The sequence below is a fragment of the Hippoglossus hippoglossus genome, chromosome 1 (genome assembly GCF_009819705.1).
Source record: "Hippoglossus hippoglossus isolate fHipHip1 chromosome 1, fHipHip1.pri, whole genome shotgun sequence".
Classification (NCBI taxonomy): Eukaryota; Metazoa; Chordata; class Actinopteri; order Pleuronectiformes; family Pleuronectidae; genus Hippoglossus; species Hippoglossus hippoglossus.
In genome coordinates this window covers 19342973-19361145 of record NC_047151.1, presented here as the reverse complement: position 1 = coordinate 19361145, position 18173 = coordinate 19342973, and the positions used below count along the sequence as shown (strand labels likewise).

Genomic DNA, 18173 nt, shown 5'->3' with positions numbered 1-18173 from the left:
ATACTTCTTCAGTTATATGAATAACAATCAAAGTGTAAACACTGTTGTGTAACAAACCTATGGCCTAATTATAATACTTTGACTTAGTCTGGCCGTACCCAAAATAAACAGTAAACAACAAAAAAATAACACTTGTTTGCTTTTTACATTTTATTTTTAAATAAAATACAATAGAAAAGAGAAATCTTAACACCATCTGATGATAATTTGTTGCTCTCCATGAGCTGCAAGTAGAAATTGTTTTCTGAAGATATGATATATTCAAATTATTGTAACCAAAAACACTGTATTCAATTTATCCCTGAGAGCACTTTCAAAATACAATGCATTTAAGATAATGAATTTCCAGAGTAAGGATTGATACTTGAAAAAGTGACTCCTAATCTGATTCCATCATGTCTTGTTAAAAAAGTGGCACCATGCACATCAAATAGCACTATTTTAGGTGATCACTAACAGTCAAGAATGAAAAATGTAATATTTGTCCAATGTGCCCGTTCAGGTCAACACACATTTGTGTGCGTCACATGTAGTGTCCAATGAGAAGTCAAAACGTGGTGGTGGTATTAAATTGATATGTGTAAACCCCATATCCTCCGTTTATGAAATACTGCTACCACATAATAGATGAGTGAATCCATTGGCTCCCACCAAACAGCGACTTCCACCTAATTATGACAGAGAGGTCAGAGCGGTGGGGTCAACTGGGTCATCTGTGATACTGTCAATAGCATTGTCTTTATTAGTGCTGCAGGCCTGGGTAACAACGTCATTAGCAAAAGAATCACTGTCACTGTCAATGGTGATGATGGTGGGCGATCGCTTCTCCGTGCGCTCATCACTCCTGTGCTTTTTGCTTTTTTTCTTGTGTTTCTTCTTTTTTTTGTGATGCCGTTTGCTTCGCTCGTGTGCGTGTTCCTCATTGATGAGCTCAACACTCAAGCTCCTGCTCGTCTTTCTCGACCTCTCTTTGGATTTTTTCCGATGCTTCTCTTTGCTCTTTTTCTTGTGTTTTGTTAATGGTGCGGAGGCGTCTCCTTCACAGCCAGAGTTGGAAAGCGTGTTTTTAGATGGCTCCTCCAAATGTCTTGTTTTGTACTTTCTCTTTCCACCAGGCTTGTCATGGTGGGATTTACTTTTTGCTGAAGGAGAGCGACTGCTGGAAAAAGATCTTGAATGCCTCCTATCCCGTCTCACTGAGTCTCTGCTGTGGCTCCTGGAGCGAGAGTATGTGTACCTATCTGAGTATTTGTGACTACTGTAATAGTAAGACCGCCTCTCTGTATAATGCGTCCCACTGTCATTTCTCTCCTGGCCATAATGTCTATAAGACTGATCGCTCTGATAATTGTCTCTCCTTTTAGAACTACAGTCCAATTTTGAGTCTCTGCCGCTGTTGTAAGGATAATCTCTTCCCCTGGAGAGCGTGTTGACGCTGCTCTGGGAGATCACCAGCCTCCCGCTGTTGTGCCTGCGCTCTCTACTACTTGACCTCCTTCTTCTCCTCTGGTCTCTGTCCTTTGAACAGTGTCGCTCCCTGGACCTCTCATCACCATCAGAACCTCCATCTCTATCTTTTCTGTCTGACTTCCTGGATGTCTTGTGTCTGCTAGATGTCGGCGAGCTACATATTACTTTTGAATCAAACTGATGACTGTGGTCCATTTCTACATTCTCTGACTGTCCAGCACCTCTTGGATCACAGCTCTGCAAAGCAGGAGGACTGGCACTGGAGAAGCGGATGTGTTGAGGTAAACGAGGCACTTCCTCTGTATCTTCACAGTCAAACTCATCAGAGTCTGAGGAGAGCTGAACCAGCTCAGGAGTCCTCTCTACTGTGGGCTTGACAAAGCCTACGATGACACAGTCGTCAGGAGACAAACCCTCTTGTTTGTTAACTTCACCCCGAGTCATGTCTGTTTTGTTATGGGGGTGCATTTGCAGTGGAGAAGCATCAAACTCTCGTGTCTCCTCCTCTAAGCTGGTGTCAGAGTCTGAGTCGATGACTGACAGATGCTCTGCCCGGCTCTGCTCTGCTGTCGTAGAATATGAAGGTCCAGGAGTCTCATCATCCCACACAGAGTCCCTCAGAGTAGACAGGGTTTCTCCCGGGGGATCCAAATCCATTGTGAGTTCCTCGTCCTCTGAAATTGCTATCACAGATGAGTTGGAGCTGCTGTCTTCATTCGAGGAAGCGGCTGGGCAGTCGTACACAGCATGCTGGTCATATGCCTCCAAATGGAAGGGGGATTTTGCAAAGTTGATGAACTCATGCAGAAAGTGCTCTGTGCGCCCCTGGATGAATGGCCTGAGCTCTTCCTGAATAGCTCCATCTTCCATGTCGAAACGTGTAATGCGTGACATGATGATGTGCTGAACTATGTTTACCAAAGAACCGTGGGACCCATACAGCACACTGAGTTCTCTCTTTACCCAGGGGATCAGTCTATGTAGGCAGGCAGGATTTGTTCTGTAGAACTCAGCTGAGGTGTCTCGCGAGCGGCCGCCATCCCGAACAGTCCGGACCCTAACTCCTTGCCGATACAGCTCCCTCCTGAAGTTAACCATTTCCTGTTCTCGGACGCTGTTCACTGCTCTACCTTCACTCGCAGCTTTCCGCTTGGCCGCCAGCCTCATCATCATGCGTCGGACGTAACGGTCCTGAGGTTGTTGGGGAGGGATTGTTGAGGCTTCGAACATTACTCCATTGTCTGGAGGTGGCGAGGTCCTTCCACTCATCGATCGGTGGACTCCAGTGAGAGTTGTGCGGTATCTAAACCGCACCCCCCCAAAAGAACCAAAGGAGCCATTGTTCACTGGCTGCAAGTCATACTTTTTAAAGTCTTGCTCTGATTTTATAGTGTGATAGATTGAATTAAACGGCTGTTTGCATAAAGGGCACTCTGCTTTGTTCTTGGACCACTCATGAATACAACGGAAACAGAATTTGTGCAGGCAGAGGTCCAGGTACGAAATGTTGTTAAACATGTCCAAGCAGATGGGACACTTGGAGTCTGGCGACACATCTGCTGACATGGCTTCAGAGGTTTTCCTCCTGCTACTCTTCTGGCTCTGCTGCAGGGCAATCTTGATTGCTGACATGATCTGACACAAAAAAAAGGGTTGAAATCAATATTAAATTGTAAAGTCTCTCATCTACAGAACAGGAAATGTAAGGCAGCCATCAATGTACTTTAAGTTTCACAGACATTTTACAGTTAAGTATAAAAATCAGCCCTTTAAACTTAAGTAGCTTAATTCTACAATTAACACTGCTAAAGCATAAAATACTTTTCCATTAACTGGGGAAAAACACACCAAGTAATTCATATGCAGTCAATTCATTAGTAAGCTAAGTCTGCAGGATGTGACTTGAACACAAAATTGTACATTTAATTTTCTTTTTAATCACAGTGTGAAAACCTTTCAGTTTCAGCTGTGAACTTGCAGCACTAGAAATAAAAAGATAATGCACATTTCTGTATTGACACTAGTTTCAACCATACACTCTGTGGTCACTTCATTAGGTACAGCTGTAGAATGTAACGCTATTCAATACAGTCGATCTGCCTAAGAGTCTACATTTAGAAATATTATAATGTTCAGATTTTGTTAATGCCAACATAGAGGTGTGGGTCCAATCACATGTTTAAACACTGAGGTCATAGTTGGTGGGGGTGTGTAAGTGGACTGGATTATATTGCTAAGTTATTAAAAGCCTGACACAGCTCCTCTCGATCCACTCGTCTTTTTAAAATTGCTTATAAAACTGAACCTAATGAGCTTCCTAAAGTTAGAGCTGTTGTATTGTGTTGAAATACATTGTGCATGTGAACCCTGCGAGTGTAGATGGTGGAGGGTTAATGTCCATGTTCTTATCCAGATATTCTTCATCTTTCTTTTCATGATTAACAATCTCTCCCTTTGTTATATAAACAATACAATTTGATTCTTGGATCGTTTCCTTACTGTAAAATATAAAGCTGTTATGTACGTTTTAAAACAATACCAACTTATTTCATTACTACACTACAAACACCCAACTCAGTACAATTACATGTAAAACGAATTGTCCTTAGAACATTTGAGTCTCTAGAGAACAAATACGTCATTAATATAAAAACGATAGCCAAACTCGAGAGCATGGGCAGCGTCATGGTGTCGTAATGTCAGCTCGTCCAGTGTCACCCTCCTACAGCAGATCAAACCTCCCTGTACATGAAAGATCCTGGAAACACTTTGATCATTTCCAGCAAACCTCGTATCATAGTATTTAGAGTATCCGGCGCGGGCGAGCTCGACATTAAACCGACGATTGTCTCCCTCCTTCTTCCCCTTCGACTGTGTCATTTGTCGGTTTGTTAGCATATTAGCACGTTAGGCTACAATCGCAAAAGGCGCCGCCTGTTTGGAGGCGAGTGTTGTGGCGTCACAGCTGGAAATAAGTCGGTTCGAGTTCTGACACGTGAACGATATTACACTCTTCTGTCAGGAAAGCAGTGCAGCTGACGATAAACAAACCCACAGAGTCTAGTTCCCGAACAGGTTGACTTGGTCGGCTAAAGTTAGCAGGCTAGCTAAGGCGGCTAAGATGCTATGTAGCTAGTTAGCCAGGACGTTTGAAAAGTTTACCTCAGAGTTCCTTTGACACGAACAATGGTGACGGTGTGTTAACCTTCTCTGTCCGTGAGAGACGAGTCCATTTCTATAAGAGGTTTCGATCCTCAGTGACTGTTTACAAGCAGACAAAAGAAACACAACCCACCTACACGTATATATATATGTCTACATTCTAAATTCAACACGACACTTCCGGTTTTCACAATAAGAGACATCACAGCTATTTGAAACATCAAAGAAAGTTTTTTACAGAGAACACAAAATAAGTGATAAATAAATCACAAATAAGACTGTTGCATGTTTAGATTATTTTAGATTTACATTTGCATCCTTCATAGTTGCTCTGTTTGATACTTCTGGTACCAATATAAGTACATATTCCGGGTCTGTGGTTACCAAAATAAAACCCATTTAGGCCTCGTTTTCATGTTATATGACACCCACTGACGACTGGAGACAGCTCTACACTTTAAATACATATTTGTTTTTTTGTTTACTGCCCCACCAGGTCTTTTAGCACAGACTATACATTTGGCCACTGTAACTATTGTCCTTCAACAGTACATGTAGTTATTTCCACATTGTTTGTTCTTTCTGTATTGTATCCATCTGTATTTCTTCAACGGTCTTTCTGTTGCTTTTAACAGCCTAATTTCTTTAACTGGGAATCAAAAAACTTTTATTTCACAGTAGCAGGGTTGTCAATCCAGTTGAACTGCAATCTGAAGCATGTGTGAAATGTCATACTAGGCATAATAGAAGAATACAAATGTATTAGGCAGCATCAAAGCTCTACAGACAGTGTTCTCACTTCCCGGATATCCTGTGTATTTTTGTGTATGCTGTACTAGATTTCATATAAAGTGAAAATTCACATCTTCACTGATTCAGCTCTACAGAAAATATTGTTAATTCATTTCCTTCTTTCAACCAACATCTTCGTTTGTAGCATATGAGTGTTTTCTTAACAATCCACCAACCCCAATACACCTACTTCAAAATGAAATGCATCAAACAAGCAGAGGTGTTTCCAACTGCTGCTCTGCTAAGGCTGTATTAACAAACATGTGTAAAATTGAAAAAACTTTTCTAAAAATTCTAAAACAACTCACTGTTTACATTCAGTTGTAAAATCAGAGTCATGGCGATAGATGATATTACAATGTAATATTTTAATGGCATATACACAGTTTTTACAACACAAACTCAGGGACATTATTGAAATATTTCATCTTCAGTGATGGCCGTGGGTCTCGGGGAGATCTGGAACAACTTCTCCTGTCTCCAGAATGGTGTCACCCTAAACACAAAATCAAGAACAGAAATAATTAAAAAATATTCCTTTCCTCTTTAAAAATATCAAGCTATGGCCGGTAATGCAAGCTCATAAAGAGTTGTACATACAAGAAACAAAAATGACAGTGATTATAGCATAAATAAAAGCATAATGTTAGAATCAATAGATGAGTTGAACTTACTGGGAAGAGCCTGGGTTTCAGTTCCACAATACCATATGGCTTGGGCTGCGGAGGACAATGATACTGTTATTTAGTATGCCTACTGATCTATGCATTTATAAGCTAAAGAAAACACCTACATTATTCGAGACTTTTATGGTGAACATGGAAAATTTAAATTTTGCATATTCGTCATTCTAAAAGTATACGTGCTTTCTTTGCAAGTTACCTTATTATAGGGCCTATATAATGATCCAACACTTTAGATACTAATATAAACAGTGGTGGAATTGTAGCCTGGGAGCACCGCCCCTCTGCTATGCATATAACAAACATAGGAGTTGTAGTGTAGCCCCCTTTTGGAACAGCAAGCCTGGAGTTCAAGTCGTTGTAGGTAAAGCTACTATCAAATGGAAACACCACTGAGCATAGGTATACTGGACATATAAAACAAAACAGAGTCAACGCCCGGGAAATATGGAAGTTGAATATTGTTTCAATCCACCCGTGTAAACATGCGTTTAAGACTGGGTCATTGTTCTCTTATCAATGTCCTGTAATTGAACATTAATGTTCCTCAGAGAAATGCAAAGTCATCAATACAAAATATCAACAATTTAGTGGCACAGCTGAATTTCTAACTCTAATGATAAACTTCCAAGAGTCTTGAGTAATGTGATTCTGTTCAACAGTGTGTGCTCCACATCCTTAACATGTGATGTGATAGGTCCCCATTCTGTTTACTCTTTTTGTTTACCACCATGATCATTTTATTTTGCAATTTAACATAAAAAACAATGTCAAACATTTCTTTTAACTTACAGCAACATGGTATTTCACGTAGTAGTGAACAATCCAAGCAGGTATCAACAGCCGGGTTAATGTGAAAACTCCTCCTGTATACGCTTTGTAGGTCTGTAAGGAGATAAACAAATAAATATAGACAAAGTGAATTACACAATTAATAATTTTTTTAATCCTCACTGCTCCACATAGATCATAATTTAAACAGGTGCTTGTGCTCTCACACTAAGTAATTCATATATGCATGTCAAATATTTAGCTGTATATTAAGTGTTGGCCCTAAGTGGCTCTAAGAAACACAGAGAATTGTCAAGTGCTATCAAGTAAGATAAAGTAGGGCTGGTACAGTTAGGGGAACAAATGACAATATGTAAAAGGAAATTTTGAATTGAAAATAACCTGCAATTTGTGTGTAATAACACTAATGTTGCTTCCAGTCTATTTAACAGTCAGTCAGATGTTGTTGAACCAAAATTCAACAACATCTACTTTACAATGGATGGAATCATGGGTATCAATTGTACATTTTGTAAAGCTCTCTTAGGGCAATTTGGAAAATGTTGGCTGTATGTGATATATCAAATCAGTTTGTCGAAACAATTTTGACTCATTTTCTAAAGGCTGGAACACTAATTAACTCTGAACTCTCTAAATCTTAACTTAAATTGTGTGAATTCTGGAGGATAAACGTAAGATAAATTTAGGAAGATCTTTGCACCAAATTATAATTCTGAACAACATCTATCCAGTATCTTTCCCACTGATGAAAGGTCACCATACAGTTTGCCTGTACAAAAACACTGAAACAACAGCTGGCTTAGTGCTGCTTGGTGCTGTTAACTCTCTCTCTTTGAAAAAACAATGACAGAGCTCAGCAAGTATATTTCTCTAAGCAATTGAATTGAATATAATTGTTTTACTTGTATAGTGCCAAATCACACATTATCTCAAGGTACTTAACATAGCAAGTTTGAGTCTTTCCAAATAATATTATTAACATGTAATATGCACAGTAATTGTAGCATGGCATACTGCTAAGGCTAATAAGATGTCACCTAATCTAAATATAAGTTCTTGTTTTAAAACAGGGGTTAATATAAACTCTTAATATCAATATCAACTCTAACTAGATGTGATATTGTGCCTTTTTCCCAGCAGACATTTTAAGGTCAGGTGTTAAATAACAAAGTCCCTGTTCTACTCAAATTATCAACTTAAATATTTACAGCTCTTGCTAATGTGAAATGTGAAGATGCCTGCACAGACACAAACAGCTGGGAAGCGAATAAACCTACATGTACCTGTTTGTATTGTAGCTCTCAATGTGCTAATGCTACTTCAATAAGATCAGCAGTTACAGTAAAACACGTGTCTTCACTTATACATCACGTATAAAACTGTCATCACACGAGCATGCTTGTTGTTGTGTGGCTGTTTGCACGGACTCACATAAAGCCTCCACAGGCTCTTGGGCTCTAGGAAGCCAGCCCAGAACTTGGAGACGACGCCGGAAGGTTTGGCCTTGACCACGGGTTCCCTGGGGCTGAGCTCCTGGTCCTTCAGCCACTGTCTGCGGAGCTTTGCCAGCTGCTCGACACGGAGCTTCTCGTCCGGCGTGTACCCAGACATGGCTTCTTTTTATGGACGTTCAACCTCAACACAACTGCAATGACATGGAGGACACTTCCCTTCAGAGTCCAGCGAAGAAGAAGAGGAAGAAGAGGAAATGTGGTCCAGATTGAAGAGATCGCCGGATTATAGTGCGACACCAACAGGGCAGGAGTATGTACTACTTGGTGTTTATTTATTCCCCTGTTTGAAACATAGACTGTATATAAGGTTTGAAATGATAAGATAAAATAAAATAATCCTGTATTAGTTCCACTATAGGAACATTTGCAGTAGTCTAAATAGGCACCAGTAAGTAATAAGTAAGATGCTATACGTGTAAGGATAATAATACTTAATGTAAGGAAATATAAAAAAATATGAATGGAATTAAAACTAATATATACAGTGTAAGAACAGGAAAAATATGTGCAGTGTGAGAATATGTACAGTGAATGGATTGCACATGAACCATTGTATTGTACAGCCGTGAACCACACTTATCAGGATTAACTGATCAACTCAATAACGTTATTTATCCCACTGAGTGGAATTCATCTGGAATATTTTGTACAAATGAACATAAACAGATAGGCACAAGATACAAGGGAGCTAAATGGATATAAGAATAGGCAATAATATGAATAGAATAGATAATAAAGCTGTGGCAAGCTATGGCAAATGGCAATAATAAAGTTTTTAAAAAGTGGGCAAAAAGATCAGCTACAAAGAAGTAAAGGGTTTAAGGAGTTATTTACCATGTAAAAGACAGATCGCATATGGGATAAACAATTTGGAGTAGTGGTTAAAAAAAGTAGGTAAAACATAACAATGTCCTGATGGTAACAAGGAACTATTTATTATTGAAGGTGCTTTTGTGTTTATGTCCTTCTTTAACCACTAGATGGCGAAAACCACAAGGGTGACAAGGAAGTTGCACATTTTCAAGAGCAACAAGCCATTTGAAGGTAAAATGTCAACCTCAGTTCATTTGTCTCGACTAATACTCAGCAACCTGTGAAATGCTTTCACTTGTTCTGAAGGAGATTTAGCCAAGTCTGAGAAAAATAACCCAGCATGATGTCAATAGGGATATCAGATTCAATTCTCTTTTCAATGATGAGTACAACAGAGTATGACAGACATAAACAGTCTACATCAGTCTTTTATATACATTCTATGAGTACAACCATGGCTGAGATGTGTGGCTCTAAACTTATGACAAGACTGTTGTAAAACTCTGCTGCATTATTCAGACATTTAATTCACATTTAAACTGTTTTGACAGTTTTGGCACTTGATGCTCCATCATGGATTATTTAGAAACTATTCAAAAGTGTTTCTGTGTATTAGTATTGTAAAAAATAATGTTACACTGATCGCTTATCAATACACAAAATACCAGTGTGTATTTTGTGATTATTCTATTGTTATTGATGATTATAAAGTAAGAGAAAATTATAGAATATTTTGTAATTTTTTGGTTAAAATTAAGATTAGTATTTGTGTGTAGATTCCTACATAACTAGACAGATTATTATTATATTTTTTTACTCTTTATGTATTTATTTTATTTTTAAAAAGGCAATGTTTACAGACACAGTCTACACATCCCTTTGTGAATAAAGCTTTTACTTTGAAATGCAGACCAGAAGTAGTATCATAAAAACCACGGTTTCCTGTCCTGTGTGTCACATGTAGCATGGTGGATGTTATTAGCTAATTTTGGGTATTTTATCGGCTCCAGAGGCTCCGCAGACTGACAGGACATTCATCAGTCTGGTGTTTTATCAGCACTAACTTCAGGTAAGACTTGTCTCTTGTCTCCTAACAGCCAACAACACCTCTGTCCACTTAGCCTTAATGCTGGCTAACCAAATGAACCAACCTACGTTATGGTATTGTTATGCTAGCTGACAAATCGACACAGGCATGACTTAGCTTTGAAAGAAACAACTTACACGCGTGTATATACCGGTCAGCACTCAGGCTAACAGTATTTAGATATTAAACTGCTGTATCAGTTCTTATGAGCTAGCCTGTTAGCTGTGCGTGATGCTAACGTTAGCCGGCCGGCAGATCAGAGCCCAGCTTCAGCTCTGAGGTCATGTGGGTCTGCGTCACAACAGCAGCACCTCGAAAATGGTGCGCGTCGATTCGTGGTCTCAGGACATTGGAGCGGGAAAAACAGTTTAATGACACTGATTATAGAATATTGATTTGATTTCCACACAAGACATCAACAAGTATAAGGAAATGGAATATTAAATATATGTGTTTCATGGAAATTTGGCACTCATAACTTGCTGAGAAAAAATCAAAGGGAAAGTTGGCAATTTCTTCATTATGCCGCTCATATATTGCTCATATACATTTTTTTGCTTTTTATTTATTTTTTATTCTTGAGAGGTGACACAGATATTCCACCTCGCTCTTGTCCATGGTGACCCCCACTGACTGTTTGTCAAGTTTCAGAAGATTTTACTGTGGAACTTCTGTGGAGAAAATAAAAGGGAAGTTTGGGGTTAAAATAGTCCTTCTCACTGCAGCTCTGCCTACTGCGGCCTAATACGCCAACCATGGCAATTTATAGATGTGATTTCATGGCAAGATCTCTGAAGGTTGTGTAGAGTGTAAATAGTCAAATGTACAGATCTTCTAAGTACATGTACATACATTTTGTATTAACTTTTTCTCTTTACTTTAACAGGGTTGTTTCAAACTTTGGATGGAGTCTGCGTCCAGGTTTGACCTCGGGGTTTGGGATTCAGGCCGTCCTGCACAGCAAGATAAGAATGGTCAAGTATTTCTGTAACAACACAGACATCAGGAGCACGTGGGACCATGTCTTCTCTGCTTTCTGGCAGAGGTACCCTAACCCATACAGGTATTGTGATATTTTCATAGTCAGTAGGACTTTGACATAGATGTTCACTGTAAACCCCTCAAGATATCCCTGCTTGTTTGGAAAACAAGAGTGGATGTGTTGGTTTCACATGGGATGACGGGAAGTGCTTTCATGTTTATATTAGTGCCACGGGACTGTGATGACAAATTGCATCACAATGAATGGGTTTTAAATTTCCAGATCTGAACTCAATGGAGGATCTTTGGAATGAAGCAGTGTTATGGGATTATTAGCAAACCTGCAGGAATCTTGTTTTTGTTTTGAGTTATTCAAAATCCTGCTAACACAAATTGAATATATGTTGCTTCCCATTTATGAAACAAAAACAAAGCCCTTGGTCATGATTAATATAGAGAAGTGAGAAACCACATCAGAGAAGTAAAACAAAGGCTTTAAGTATATTCTTAGTGGACCTGTTGTAATTGCTTTATGACTTAACCTGAGAGATATTTGTTCTGTAATGTGTCACAAACATATGTCTTTTTCCCCCCATTGTGTTTGTCTTTCAATTGATTGTTTATTTTAACAGAACTGAATTGAATGATAAACAGTTATGAAACCCAGCTGACGTGACTGTGTGTGTGTGTTTCTGTCTTTTTTTCTATATACCAGCAACCATGTTCTAACAGAGGACGTTGTGTACCGGGAGGTGACTGCGGACCAGCAGCTCCTCTCCAGACGCCTCCTGACAAAGACCAATCGGCTGCCTCGCTGGGCAGAGCGGTTCTTCCCCAGCGGCATGTCTCGCTGCGTGTACATCATCGAGGACTCCATCGTGGACCCTGTTAACAGAAGCTTGACCATCTACACATGGAACCTCAACCACACGACTCTCATGGCGAGCAGCCTGATTCTCTTTGGTTCTCAATTTCGATGACATTGTTATTAACCTTTAGTGAAACCAATTTGGAAAAGTGTTTTATTTCCATTCACTCCAATTCAAATCCATTCAGTCGTTTTTGCATAATCTTGCTGACAAACACAAGGAATGGGGTGAAAACGTAACCTGGAGGTAGTTGTCCTCATCTAGTAGTTTACAATAGGCTGACAGAATAGACTGAACTCTGCCATGACTGCACAGTGCGGTCAGGTGTAGCTGCTAACTCCAGCAGTAAGGAGGAAATGTTAATTCAGCTGCCGGATCTTCAAAGCAAGCAAGCGTTTGAACGCAGCTCAGAAGGTATAATCTCAGGGAAGAAGGACCTTGACATGACTTGTACATTATGCAGCTTTAAGGTGTCTCCTAATGCTGCACGCTAACTCAGGATCCATTGATCCTATTCATGTTTTTAATCCTCTGCAGTATGAAACAAAACCGGCATTAAACTGGCAGTTTCCTCTATTCAGTTCTTTGAATTCTGTTCCTGAGTTATGTGGCTAATCTCACTAAATTTAAAACATTACCATGACCTTAACCTGCTGTCAGTCTTCTCTCTCTCTCACATTAGTCAGTTGAAGAGCGCTGCATTTTCCGAGACTCGGCGGAGCAGCCAGCCACCACCCTGCTGAAACGGGAAGCGTGGATATCATCAGGCATTTATGGTTTCTCTAGACCCATTCAGGTACATTTCATCCATTCATGCAGAAAGAAATTGTGCTTTAGAAACATTGTAAATTACTTACACATAATATATATGTGTAATAATAGGCTTCAGTTTAAGTATATGTATTTCAGACGGGCAGAAATATGATCTGTCTCCAAAGCTTTAGTTTGATTTAAAGGTCATAGTAAAGACATCGGTAGGAGCCTGGGTGGCAAAGAGAAAAAGTGGGAGATTTGGGGGAAATTGAAATACGTTCCAAAAATGTGTCAGGCCCCCCAAAATTGTTATTTTTAGATGTAGATGTTTCCAGGCTTGTTTGTAAATCCCCAGAGAGAAGGCGAGTGAAGCTCCGCAGCTCACTGTTGTTTTTCAGGTATCTCCACCATGTAAAGCCATTTCCTGTTCTGTCTTTTCCCAGGAGTTTGGATTGGCTCGCTTCAAGAGCAACCAAGTGAAGGCCATGAAGGGACTGGAATACGCTCTGTCCAACTTACAGGGTGCGTATATTCACCAGCAGACACAGAGCGGGGAAAAGAGAAGAGGGAAAAGAAACAAGTTTATTTTTAATTGTTGCCATTTCTGGAGGGGAGATAACTGATTCAGGAAGTTGCACTTTCATTCTTTAAAGCACTGCACTGCGACATATTGTACATAGTTTATTACTTATATATATTTATAGTATTAGTCGAGACAAGTGAACTGAGGTTGACATTTTACAAAATAAACATTAGTTTCTTCACCTACATGGATAAACATCCTTGAAGCAGCTTCAGTATGTAAGTATTGTTCTAGAGTTAGTGAAAGTAAAAACTTAAGTTTCTTCTACTGGACTCTTAAAGCTAAACATTTACTTTCCAGTGTCAGTGTTGCGTAATCAAAATACTGTCTAAACCCCTAAAACAACAAAAAGAGGATTAAATCAATGAAATCTGATAAGAGAAAGTTCTATATTTGCAGTGTGGAATATGGATGTTATATAGATGCATAACTACATCTGTAAATGTTTGCTCTCTATCACAACTAAGGCTGCAACTAACCTCATTTTATAGATTTTAATCACCAAGTTTCTGTCCATTAGTGAGAAAATTGTGGTGTCTGTGGATTGACAAATTGTTTCAACCCTGATCAGAATCCTGTGTCATTCACAAAGCCTTTTATTATCAGAAAATTTACTTTTTAAGAGAGAAAAATAGACAAAAGTTTGAAAAGTCAGTGTTAATAAACAGTGAGGTGTGTTATTCAGGGCGTAGCCGCTTTGTGAAAAAGGTGGTGCCTTGTTTGGCCGTGAATCCTGAGCACTGAGGTTTGTGATGTGAAAGCTGTGTGTTGTGCTAATGCAGCATTCTGTCCCACTGCCCCTTTGTTGATGGCACTGCAGGGATTGGCATCAGGCTGAGTGTTGTGGTAAGTGTGTTAGCAGAGAGGCCTCAGTCCCAGGCGCTATCACATGATGTCATACATGACCCTCAAACAGTAGCTTGTGTAGCTCGGGTAGTGACCGTCTCCCCTTGTGTGTGTCAGCAGATAAACATTTCATCCATGTCTTGATAAAGTCAGAGCAGAATGTGTGATTAGTAAAACTGAGAAAAGTGACTCTAGTGTTGGTATAAAAGTAGATCCTGAATAGTTTAGTCGACCTTCGTTAGAAATCTGTTAAGCCACAATCTCGCTGAATTAAATTTGAAAATTGCTCTAGTTGGAATGTTTCCATTTCATATTACATTGACCAATAATTAAACAATAATTTAATTATATTTCTAACACAATGGTACCTAAACTGACGTGGAAATCCAGGTCAAACTGGAGAACTCTTGTATCAGAATGCAAAATGCAGTCATTTTTCAGTTGCATTATGCATTTCTACTCTTTTAACTTTGCATTCTACATTAACCAAACAGTATGTTATAAAGTAAGGACAAATTGTTGACCTTGACAACAGTATCACTTCCTCCATGTTCACTGTATTGCATTGTCAGCAGTTACTTATCTAATTATTTGACTTTTTTTTTGCTCTATCTATTAGAGCATCAACATGGTGAAGTGAATATTTTACTGCAGTGCTGTTTAGCAAATTGGGCTTTGAAAGGTCAGGTGTGTAAGACTTAGGTGAAAGAGATCTATGGTCAGAAACTTAAAATACAATAACCCTAGTAATGTTTTTACTTGGGTGTTTAATCTAAATTGAACTAATTGTTTTATTCAGTATCAACAGTATGGACAAACTAAACCATTTGAGTTTTTATGACAACTGAAGGCTACCACAGGTTCTCTTTCATGTTTGGAAGAGGAGGCTGAAGTGAAGGGTATTCAGCTGCATCATGCAACCTCACCACTAGATGTCACTAAACTCTACACACTGAACCTTTACACACTGTTGTCAATGCGTAACTTGTATCAAAATAAGAGCCCTATCAAAATTGAGTTTTGGGGGCCAAAGCCGTTACCAATATTTCTGACTCCGATTCATATATTTATCAGCAATAATTCCTAAGACTTGTTTATCTCACCCTTGTGAAAAAATACAAAATATTTGAGGTTTGATATTTTACAGTTTAACTGTAAATGTTACTGTTAATAACTATAAATAAAAACAAATTAATACAACCACATGCACAGAACTTGAATTAAGATAATAAACATAAATTTGTATCATAATATAAACCTAAATGTACATCTTTTCTGCATTTTTCTATTCTGTAAAACAAAAGTTTTCAAGTCTGTATATCGGCAAAAAGATGCCTATATGTCTGAAAGTGGAAAATTAAAGCCTAAAACACCACAAAAACCACTGACTGTTGTTGGTAACACCAGCAGTACCAGTACCTGCAGGTTGATTTAAACGTTCTTTTAGGTGCTTTCCGGACAAAATGTGAATTCACAACTAGTTTCTTTTTAACAGTCCGTGAGTGTTGGTGGAGCGGCTGCTCTCAGACTGTGTGTGGCACGGTCAGTGAAGCAAACACACACAAGAAATCAGCTCAACTCGAGGGAGGAAAAGTGTTTGGTAGGAGAGAAGTGAAAATGTGCTGCTTGTACTTTGTCTCTCAGTCTGAGCTCAAACTGTTCACTAAAACATGCACGATGACTAAACGATTTCTGTTCAGTAAATCATTATGTGACGTAGAAGTCTCACTGCACAAGCAGATAAATGTTGTTGGCCACACACACTCCCTCCAGTTATTATCAGCCTGTGAACATGTGAAGAGGGTTGTCCCTCTGCCAGGCCGCTGCTCTGTTGTATTGTCGTCCGGTTGTTGTTCTCACGTGAGCTGCTTCATGTGTGAGGGTTCACACTCAGGTCAGACACAAATAGACTCTGCAGCCAGTGGGAGGCCGTTCTTATCAGCAAACCAATGTGGCCGTGCTCACCTCAAGACTTTTTCAGAAAAACAAAAACACTACATTTTGCCACTGTTGCATATTTTGTGGCCAAGTTTCTTTCACATACAAGTCACAATTTCAATCTTGCGAGCTCAGACCTTTCTGTGAACTTAACACAAGTCTGAGTTGAGTGCTGTCAGATTAACGTAAAGATTAACAAGGTTAAATACACACAAAGAAATTCACTGTGATGCATTTCTCATCCAAGCATCACCTCTTATGGAAAATACAATCTGTTCTACAAATTTTGAACTCACTGCTGGGGGGGTAACACTTCCTCTCACGTGCCAGGGGCCGAGTTCATCCCACCAGCACAGGCTCAATGTTACGTTTTCCTTGTCAGAAAAGGGCTCAGGAAAACCAGATTGTTATCTCCGCCCCTGTCTGTTTGGTTGTTTGTTTGTTTGTTTGTTTGTTAGCGGGATTACACAAAAACTACTGAACGGATTTCCACGAAACTCAGAGGAAGAATGGGACATTGTCCAAGAAAGAACCCATTGGATTTTGGCATGGATCCAGACGAAGAGGCAGATTCGGGAATTTTGTTTTTCCCTTTGTTTAACAGTGTGATAAAGGTTGTTTGAATTTAAGGGGACTGTTTGGCCCCAGTGGAGGTTTGTGCTCTACTGCATCCTAGTTGTCCTTATTTTCTCTCTCTCTCTCTCTCTCTCTCTCTCTCTGGACACTCTCACAGGAGAGGCACACCCGCGGCTGCTCAGGGACACCATGAAGGATGCATCGGGAAAGGCCAAAGAAGCAGCCAAGAACCTGGCCTCAGCTGCGGCTGCGACCCCACAGAAACCCCAGCAGTACATCTGACAGGAGAGTGAAGTGTCGTGCAGGTGACACCAACTCAACCCAATCCCTGAATTTTTGCTGGGATCTCACTTCTCTCTGCACTGTTGTTCCACCCTGTGTCTGATTATCTCCGTTCTCCACGATTTCCCCCGACTCTTACTTCTTTCCCTCCTCTCCCTGTCGTCTTTTTCCTCTGTTCCTCTCTCAGCTTTTATTAGTTCTCAGGTCTTGAGCCTTTGTATGAAACGTCTTGCCTTCGTGTAAACTTTCAGATCAGCAGCATGTTTTTAATGCTGTAACGACGTCGGGGTACATGCAAAAGGTTTGGCCAACGTGTCTTGGCCACTTGTTTAATATTTTACTGGACTCTACTGTTGAAGACTATTGAATAATTATTTATTAATAACCAGTATGTTTACTTTTATTTCACTGTATATTTCTGGCACAATGTTAACATTCTTAACAGTTTGACACTTTGGGATTTCACCAGTTTATTCATCAGCTGCTTAACATATCGGTTCACATTAGACCAAGTCTTATGTGTTTGGAAGATTTTAGGTTCAACCATTTTGAATAATGGTTCCTTTTCATTTCTTCATTATTTGACATTTTCTGGGTTTGCCACGATAGTAATGTCCCACTGTGAAACATAGCACAGAGCATGTGCTAGTAGAGTCAGCATGCAGTGTATATTCTGTAATATAGTGCACATAAATAGAAAGTTTAGTGTAAATGCAGAACCAGAGCGCTGATAATCACAGGATACCAAAGTCACTTGTGTGAATAATGACAGACTGAGCAGTTGCCTCCTCTTCTTGCTCAGATTCATTCTGCTATTGTGATTTATCTTTAACTGTATGACTCACACTGAGATGCAGTAGTGAGAATAGATCGTTTCAATCTGCCTGTTGCTGTGAAGCTGAACCGATGATGAAGATGTTTATTGTACATTTCAATGACTGCATTCCCATGTAGATAGAATTTTAGTGTATGTAGGTTTATTTTCTTTTTATTTATTTTAACCAGGTAGTAACACGGCAAATAATATGTAAA

General features: G+C 39.5%; 3 protein-coding genes across 3 annotated transcripts; 1 reads left to right on the top strand and 2 right to left on the bottom strand.

The window, feature by feature from the left end:
- Positions 1 to 110: 110 nt before the first annotated feature.
- On the bottom strand, positions 111 to 4800 carry toporsa (topoisomerase I binding, arginine/serine-rich a). Its single transcript, XM_034585896.1, has 3 exons — positions 4633 to 4800; positions 1352 to 3105; positions 111 to 1315 (listed from the first exon to the last, which is right to left on the bottom strand). The coding sequence occupies exons 2-3, from the start codon at positions 3100 to 3102 to the stop codon at positions 673 to 675; spliced, it is 2394 nt and encodes a 797-aa protein (XP_034441787.1). The 5' UTR covers positions 3103 to 3105; positions 4633 to 4800; the 3' UTR covers positions 111 to 672.
- Positions 4801 to 5772: 972 nt separating this feature from the next.
- Positions 5773 to 8597, bottom strand: ndufb6 (NADH:ubiquinone oxidoreductase subunit B). Its single transcript, XM_034586276.1, has 4 exons — positions 8331 to 8597; positions 6900 to 6992; positions 6099 to 6143; positions 5773 to 5920 (listed from the first exon to the last, which is right to left on the bottom strand). Exons 1-4 carry the CDS (start codon positions 8508 to 8510, stop codon positions 5855 to 5857), a joined length of 384 nt encoding a protein of 127 aa, XP_034442167.1. The 5' UTR covers positions 8511 to 8597; the 3' UTR covers positions 5773 to 5854.
- Positions 8598 to 10139: 1542 nt separating this feature from the next.
- On the top strand, positions 10140 to 17926 carry LOC117761767 (PRELI domain-containing protein 1, mitochondrial-like). Its single transcript, XM_034586022.1, has 6 exons — positions 10140 to 10295; positions 11200 to 11376; positions 12010 to 12235; positions 12846 to 12959; positions 13360 to 13438; positions 17017 to 17926. The coding sequence occupies exons 2-6, from the start codon at positions 11285 to 11287 to the stop codon at positions 17139 to 17141; spliced, it is 636 nt and encodes a 211-aa protein (XP_034441913.1). The 5' UTR covers positions 10140 to 10295; positions 11200 to 11284; the 3' UTR covers positions 17142 to 17926.
- The last annotated feature ends 247 nt before the right edge of the window (positions 17927 to 18173 follow it).